We start from the raw sequence: 8,955 nt of genomic DNA, 5'->3' as shown, positions 1-8,955 counted from the left end.
TCAGCACAAATTAATTAGCCTATAGTGAATCCTGACTATTAGTTGGTACTTGGGGTGTTGGCTGTAGGACCTGCTGGCGCCGTTGCCACCTTAACCCCGGAGTGATTAACCAATGACTATGGCCAGCAGAGCGAAGCCTGTGGAGCCAACGCCACATTGCCTATAGGTGTTCCCAAGTAGAGAGAAAGAGCCTTGTTCCATCATCAAACCGAAAGCCACTAAAAAAAAAAAAAGAAAAAAAAAAAAAAAAAAAAAAAACAGTCGTATATAATAACACCTATTTATTTATTTATTTATTATTATTATTATTATTCTTTTTTTAATTAAGGTAAAATAAAGTGGCTGAAGAGGGGTCAACACAATAGTCCAGTCCTTGTGTGACACCATACTTGCTGTGTCGCCGGTCTCAGCAGCAAAAACGGAGAAATTTGCCCTATCTGACTCCGCCTTTACATTATTACAGACTTTCTATATGCTGACACGGCAGTACCATCTGCAATAGAGAAAATTCAAACTATAGCGTGGATAGCGGCTAGAGCTCTGCAGACAACAATGGCGGGAAGCCAGGAATATACTGATGATGTTGATAACAATTGCCAACTCATTAGATTCCTCCTTCAGTTTTATTGTTTTAACACTAATTTGTTTATAAATTGCATCAGATATATGTATTTATGTATATATATATATATATATATATATATATATATATATATATATATATATATATATATATATATATATATATATATATATATATATATATATATATATATATATATATATATATATATATATATATATATATATATATATATATATATATATATATATATATATATATATATATATATATATATATATATATATATATATATTATTTTTTTTTATTTTATAAACTGTATTATTTTTGTTTAATTGGTGCTGAAAACGTCCTGTCATAAGTTTATCTTTTTACTAATGGAACTGAATAGGTTTTCTACTTTATGTGTTAAGCTGCCGTGCAATCGCGACTTGGCAGCGATTAATATATATATATATATATATATATATATATATATATATATATATATATATATATATATATATATATATATATATATATATATATATATATATATATATATATATATATATATATATATATATATATATATATATATAATGTATTCGTTATGTCTGTACGATGTTGATATGTTATGTAATTTCAGTTTCAATTTCAATGGAAAAAAAAGCAATAATAAAGTTAACGTGAAGTATATAAATGTATGTAAAAGAAGTTCTATGTATGCTGCAGAAATATTTCCAGTCTTCTCCAAGGCCTTCTACTCAATCATGGAATATTAATTATTAGACAAACTTGAAAATTTGACCGTTTGACTGTGTTTTCTCAGACATACCCAAGAACAGTGATGACTCAAATGACAATAAACGCACGGACGGGGAATGATGTTTTTTTTTTTTTTTATAACTCAGAAATACTAGACGACTCATGACCCATCCACGACTACTATTGACTTGTCCATCACCATCACTAACACATCTACCATCATTGACATAACGAGAACCACCATTGACTTATCCAGTGTCATCAGTGACAACCACAAGCACCCCCACCAACAAAACTCATCTACTGCCATTAACTCAGTCACCATCACCCAGTCATTACTGACTCACCCAGCACCACCCTTGACTCATAAACGAACGCCATGATCATCAAGATTTAAAAGCTACAGCCATAGCATTACTTTTTTTTTTTCCTGTAATTTTTGTGCAAGTTATCACACACACACACACACACATTTTGTTCATGACTTCAATCCTCCGAGTCTCGTAGCTACCTTATGCTCTTATTTTAGGCCAAATTTACACGATTTTACGAGGTTTCAAGGATGCTATCTTAAAATCAGTGAGTTGTGTGAAGTGTTCAGCAAAATTCTCGGTCTAAAATTATGTAATATCGTATGATTTGGAGTTGCAGTGGGCTGATTCATTATCTTGCAAGAAGTCATCTGGGTTGTAAGGATTAATAACTTTTTTTTCCTTCAGAACTGAGCTCCAGTAATGCATCGGATACTATCAACACTTCTACTACAGCGTCGCCAAACCAGACCATGTCTTTGGTCTTTCCAGGTGCTGTGGTCCACAATGCAGGCCCAGAAATATTCCAGAAATCTGCTTGTAGTAAGTTATATATCTATGATTATACACACACACACACACACACACACACACACACACACACATGTAGTGTGTGTGTGTGTGTGTGTGTGTGTGTGTGTGTGTGTGTGTGTGTGTGTGTGTATATATATATATATATATATATATATATATATATATATATATATATATATATATATATATATATATATATATATATATATATATATATATATAGACACACACACACACATCGGGTATTCAATATATGCGAGTTCGAAATATGCGAATTCGCGTTAGTGTGCCGACTCCCCGAGGGACAAGACTGGGTTTTGGGGCATACTGGAACAGTCATCAGATCCTTCCTTTGTCTGTGGACTGCTTGTTCTTGTATTTGTTATATTTGTTGCATTGTTAAATGCTTCTAGGTCCCAGTGCTCTTTCAAGGATTCTGAGTCCAGAGTATTACCATTACACTGCTATGCAGTAAAGCATACTCCTTCCCTGGACCTTGTCATTCCTTGGGTGGCAGGGTCGGTATTCTGGGAAGCTGTATAGAGTAGTGTCCAGCAGGAGGAGATAATATTCTATGAACGTGGGTGGATCTTTGTCTTATTGTTTGTGAGGAATATAGAATATTATAATCCTTATATGTGTTGTCGCTTGTCATAGCTGTGCCTCCTAGAATGTGGCTGTCGATTCTTTCCCAGCTGTTGGAGTGATTTGACAGTTGTGGTGCTCCCATGCCTGTAGGAGGTGAAACAGGCAGATGAGCTCATTTGTGTAATTCACCGCAGAAAGCCAAAAGGACTGTGGGCCTCGCACTATATGGCATAGGAGGCAGTGCAGGGAGGTGGACCCAGTTAGTGGCGGCCAAGAAGAGGAACGAAACCTGGTGTTATGACCATCTGTTTAAAAGGTGGAAGAGACTAACAGGACCTTGTAACCCATAACTGGCCCCTGCGTTAAGCTACATAGGTGGTAACTTAGGAAAGTTCACTGAGATAACGGCTGCTGTAAGAAGGGCAGGATTTGTGGTGCTCTCTTGCCTGTAAGAGGTGAAACAGGCTGGTGAACTTATTCATGTAATTCACCACAGGAGGCCAGAAGGACCCTGTTGAGGTGACTGTGGGCTCCGCACATATAGCATAGGAGGCAGTGTAGGGAGTGGTGGCTGAGAAGAGGAGCAGAACCTCATGTTATGACCGTCTGTTTAAAGGGTGCAAGAGTCCAGCAGTATCTCGTAACTCATAATTGGGACCCACACTAAGTTACATAGGTGGAAACTTAGGGAAGCTTGCTAGGATAAAGGCAGTTGTGAGAGGGGCAAGATTTATGGTCATAACAATATATATATATATATATATATATATATATATATATATATATATATATATATATATATATATATATATATATATATTGTTATGAGCCACACAAATAGTAACAAGCAAATGAGGAAGAGATGTAAAGACAAGAATGGAGGGAGAGAAAGAGCGGAAGAGGGAGGGAGAGCGAGATGAAGACAGAAGATGCCTGAGGCGCGGTATCTGCCCATCTCCCGTGTTTACTTTAAAACTCTGAGCATATAGTTACTCTCCTTCCCTATTTAAATTTCCTTACATTCTTTTGTTTCCTCACATTGAGTCACATATTGTATAGTTTAAGAGTTTGTCTTGCCTATAGAGTAGTCATAACCCATCCAACCTTTATAGTTTGGTCACAGTAATTTTTGAAAGATGCCAGCCACTCTAGGGTAAAGTGAGAGCAAGTGTTCTACTGAGGTGATTGTGTACAGGCCACGATTACATAGTACGAATGTTATAATTTCCCTAGAACGGGGAAATTAATAGAAAAATAAGCTGTATAACAATTGCCAGTGAAAAGACTGTAAGTGTATTGGTGAAGAAATGGAGTGATACGGAACATGAGGATGTGCTTCCCCACAAACTTAATGAGACACCCTTATTTGTTTATTATTATTATTATTTTTTTTTTTTCAGTTAATTTGCTTTAAGCTGAGGATATACCTTTAACTGTCTCTTGATACCGTGTAAGGTGTTGTCAAACATTTTATGGCCGCTCACCACCGTGTTGATGGTGAGAAACATCCTCACATCTCTCATCACTCCATTTCTTCACCAGTGCAGTCAGTCTTTTCTCTGGCAATAGTTATATGGCTTATTTTTCTGTTCATTTCATCATCCTAGTGATACTTTAACATTCGTACTATATAATTATGGCCTATATATTTTCCAGGCATCGCACATCACCTCAGTAGAATACTTCGTTTAATACAAACACAACCATTTTGTTAGTTGAAGTAAGGAGCGGTCACAAAAGATCACTTTCACTTATGTCAATATGTCAAACACTGAATCCGTTATTCTATGTTTTCAAAAACATGAGTTTTATGTAACTGTTCCCTCTCCCGATAACATTGTTAAATTCCTGTCCCCCCCCCCCCGCCATAAAGCGAGTAATGATTTCTAGAACTTAGTCTCCTTTTTGGAATAAGATTGGGTGACACAGGTGGTTGAGCGAGCAGTCGAGCTCATCCACCCCTTCCCACCCCTGTTTTTCTCCTGCTCCACCACATAAGTCACTGCCAGCAATGCCTGAGACAGCGGGCAGTGGCTGTTTCTTATGTTCAGTCAGTCTTTGGGCTTTGGCAGGGCAGGATACATCAGAGAGAGAGAGAGAGAGAGAGAGAGAGAGAGAGAGAGAGATTAGAATTAATGGAAGTCCTGGGGGAGAATGATATATTAGAGGGCTGTTCTTAATAATAATTGTGAAGTGTTGCGGCAGTATGACCCCATCATCCCAGATGTAGAAGGACTTCCACAAGAGCCTGCCAAAGTTTACTGCACCTCGAAAACTCTGGGAAATACTTTACCCTATCGACTCTACTCAGAGCTGTCTGAGTATGTTGGCGCTCTGTGTCGTAACTGAGTGTCTGAAAACAGCCCCTTGACTATTTTAGACCTGTCAGTTGTTGGGCAAATCTGCTCTGAGTGCTTTTGTGCTGTTAAATGCGACTTGGGTCCCAAGCTCACCTCCGAGAGGATATTTGTAATACTCTGATGGATTGCAGGTGTCTGTTCTCTCTCTGGGTTTCACCAGTGTATTAGGGTGATTGCCTGTCTTCCGGGAGATTATAAATAGGCTATTTTCTTGCAAGAGGGATATAATATTCAGTGGGTGTGGGTTGGCTTTGTGATTCTTTCTCAGCTTGTAAGTTTGTTGGTGACTGTATTACTCCCTTCCCTCTTGGAGGGTTAAACAGGGCTAGCCTATAGAATCTTGATGGCTGTTGGTGACCAGCAGGTTTCTGGATTCGCCTCATTTGTGCCTCTGCACTAGACTAGAAGGAACTAGTCTAGGGAAAGCTGACCAAGTATAGTGGGAGTCATGAGGGGGACTGAACATGGTCATAACAATATATATATATATATATATATATATATATATATATATATATATATATATATATATATATATATATATATATATATATATATATATATATATTCGTGGAGGGGAGCTGCAGAACGCCTCACTTCTGATATCTTTAGAATTTCTAATTGGGGCAGAGCAAACTTAGTGTTGTTCAGTGCCTTAAAAACTTAATTCTTCCATCTATCAACTTGACATAACCTTCCAGATAACTATTCCCCTCTTCAATGACACTCAACTGTCGCCTTCTTCTACACTGAACATCCTCAGTCTGTCCTTTACTAATAGTCTAAACTGGAAACTTCACATCTCATTTTCAGCTAAAACAGCTTCTATAAAGTTGGGTGTTCTGAGTCATCTGTGCCAGTTTTCTCATCCCACTTACTGTTAAATCTGTACAGGGACCTTATCTGCCCAAGTATGGAGTAAGTTTCACTTCTCATAATATAAGGGAGTTCCACCCATACTGCTGTGCTGAATAGAGTGAAAAAAAAAAATTTTATTAAATCTATTCCTCTAACAAACTACCTTCAGCCTTTCTCTCTTAGCTACCAGGCTGTATCTCTTGCTATGTTCTATCACTATTTTCATGCTAACTGCTCTTTCGGTCTTGCCTCTTCTTTCTACTTTCTACTTCTCATTCCTATTATGTTTATGTCCCTAATCTACAAATGAACCAGATAAAAGAAGGCCATTCTGTTGGGAATTACCACCAAGTAAGTTGATTGTGTTCTCAGATTGTGGGCTCCGTTTTGCAACGAAAGTGGTGGGTGGCAGTCCCTCCAGTATTAACGAAAACCCATGGATCGTAGGACTTATCGACAGGTCGAACTTCCTCTTCTGTGCTGGTACGCTCATCACTGATCGCTACATTGTGACAGCAGCTCACTGCATCCTAAAGTAAGTTTCCAAGCACGTGTTGTCCTTTCCTATATACTTTTTTTTTTTTTTTAATGAGGCACTGGCTAAAGGCAACAAAATGAAATATTGAGAATAGTGGTTAACTCTTGCATTAGGGAGATGGACAGAATAGGGATGAGAGGCCACAGGGAAGGAGCAAGAGACATTTTCTGGGCCATTCATATACCTATTATGTAAATGTTTCCCTGTGACATGACTGTGTCATGATCTGAAGGAACTCACTTCCCTAAACTCATGATGTCTATTCATATATCCCATAAAAAGTGTCTTCTTTCATTCACTTTTTGTTTTCATTAGCAAAGATATCTATCCCATCCATAGAGACTGAGGTATAGGACTAAGGAAAGGAAATGAGAGAGAAAGGTGCATGTAAATAATATTACACAATCTGCCAATGTGGCAGCTAATTTGGATAGCAAGTCTAAAATGTTGTTTTCATAGATTCAAAACTCCTTTGTTGGATACGATTTAGGGTAGAATAATGTTGTTAGACGTAAATTCATTAGATTTTAACTTATTAGATCTTACTTAAAAAAAAAAAAAATGTACAGAATACATATTCTAAATTTTGCATATCTTATATAAACTGAAAAAGTTGAGCAGTTGGGAAGGCACTTTGGAAACAGTGTTAAAAGAAATATATAATAATATTGAATGACATATACTGTTTCAGCCTTCTCTACGCTTGTCATCCTTTTATTGCTTTCATCTTCGTTCCACTCTGTAAGCAGCAGAGGATGGATGAAATAGGGATTATGAAGAGAGATTATGAAGTGAGAGGATTAGAAATAAATGGTGATCAAATGTATGAATATTTTTAATGAATTACATGCGGGTAAAATAAAAAAAGAAAATCTATATGTAACAATAGAATCAAAGAATTACCCTATATAGATGACTGTCAAGTTAAAACATTATATGATGGAAAAGAAATATGTGTAAAAAATTAAAGGCAACAGAAGAGGATTTAAGGCAGGGCTGTCAAACTCAAATAATTTTGAGCCCCAATTATACACTTCATTATGGTTTCAAGGCCATCAATGATTTTGTAAGTGTTGCCAAAGATAGAACAGCAGAAGGAATAGCAAGAAAAGTTACACAACAACAACAGTAACAATAAATATAGAATTAAAAGGAGAAAAGTTCCATAGTTACGACATTACACAACATCAAATATCGCCACACAGCCAGCCAAGTCACTCCATAAATCACATTCAGTCACTCAAAAAAAAAAAGGGGCTGCATCACACAATATATCACATGCACCCACACCACAAACTACATCATACTATACATCGCATTCAGCCACTCCACAAAAAGCCGCATCACACCATACATCACACCCACCCATACAACTCAATCACACCACGCAGTTACTATATCATACCACACACCACAACTAGCCACACAACGAGCCATATCACACTCAAGTCACACCACACCCAGCCACGCCACACCATGGACACACAGCCACATCATGCCACACATCACACCAGCTACACAACAATCCATACCACACCCAATCACTAACAATCCATATCTCTCCAAGTCACACCATATATCACTTGCATCACAAGAGCAATCCATGTCACACAGTCATACCATAGAACACAGCACATCACACCCTGCCACATGACACAGCCATACCATAAAAAAAAAAAAAAACATAATGCATACCACATCCAGCCACAAAGCGACCCATATCACTCCTGGTCAAAGCACATTAACACATTACACTACACATCACACCCAACCACAGAAAAATTCACATGACAGCTATATCCAAAAGAAAAATCATACTGCAATTAAATCTTGCGCAAACATCTGCACTAGCAAATTAAGTAATGTAACATCATTGAAAAAGAAACCCAACAGTAGTTCATGTGTCTGTGTCTTCCTCTCATGTCCAATACATGTAACAAACAAATCAGCAGACAGAACACATGAGAACATTTAGGAGACTCACTCACTCACTGGCTCTTGGAAGGCTATGGACGTGATGGTGTGCCTCATATTGTTCTCCAAAACTGTGCCTCCATGCTTGCATCTTGCCTAGTTAAACTCTTTTCACTCTGTCTATCAACATCTAACTTTTCTTCTTGTTGAAAGTTTGCCTACATTCAGCCTGTTCCTAGAAAGGGTGACCATTCTAATCCCTCAAACTACTGTCCTATTGCTTTAATTTCCTACCTATCTAAAGTTTTTGAATCTATCCTCAACAGGAAGAGTCTTAAGCATCTAACACTTCACAACCTTCTATCGGATCGTCAGTATGGGTTCCATCAAGACCACTCTACTGGTGATCTTCTGGCTTTCCTTACTGAGTCTTGGTAATCCTCTTTTACAGATTTTGGTGAAACTTTTGCCGTTGCCTTAGACATACCAAGAGCTTTTGATAGAGTGTGGCACAAAGCTTCT

The 8,955-nt window shown here is 37.5% G+C and overlaps 1 protein-coding gene across 3 annotated transcripts in view; it reads left to right on the top strand.

The window, feature by feature from the left end:
* The window catches only part of LOC135102788 (clumping factor A-like), a 65,161-nt gene that overhangs the window by 38,296 nt on the left and 17,910 nt on the right, over nucleotides 1–8,955 (top strand). For all 3 annotated transcript variants that reach the window (XM_064008304.1, XM_064008305.1, XM_064008306.1), the window contains exons 2-3: nucleotides 2,050–2,184; nucleotides 6,354–6,516. In XM_064008304.1, coding sequence (XP_063864374.1) covers nucleotides 2,050–2,184; nucleotides 6,354–6,516 — 298 coding nt within the window. The remainder of the gene's footprint in view (nucleotides 1–2,049; nucleotides 2,185–6,353; nucleotides 6,517–8,955) is intronic.

This window comes from Scylla paramamosain, chromosome 8, assembly GCF_035594125.1.
Source record: "Scylla paramamosain isolate STU-SP2022 chromosome 8, ASM3559412v1, whole genome shotgun sequence".
Taxonomy (NCBI): domain Eukaryota; kingdom Metazoa; phylum Arthropoda; class Malacostraca; order Decapoda; family Portunidae; genus Scylla; species Scylla paramamosain.
This window is presented reverse-complemented; position numbering and strand designations above follow the sequence as displayed.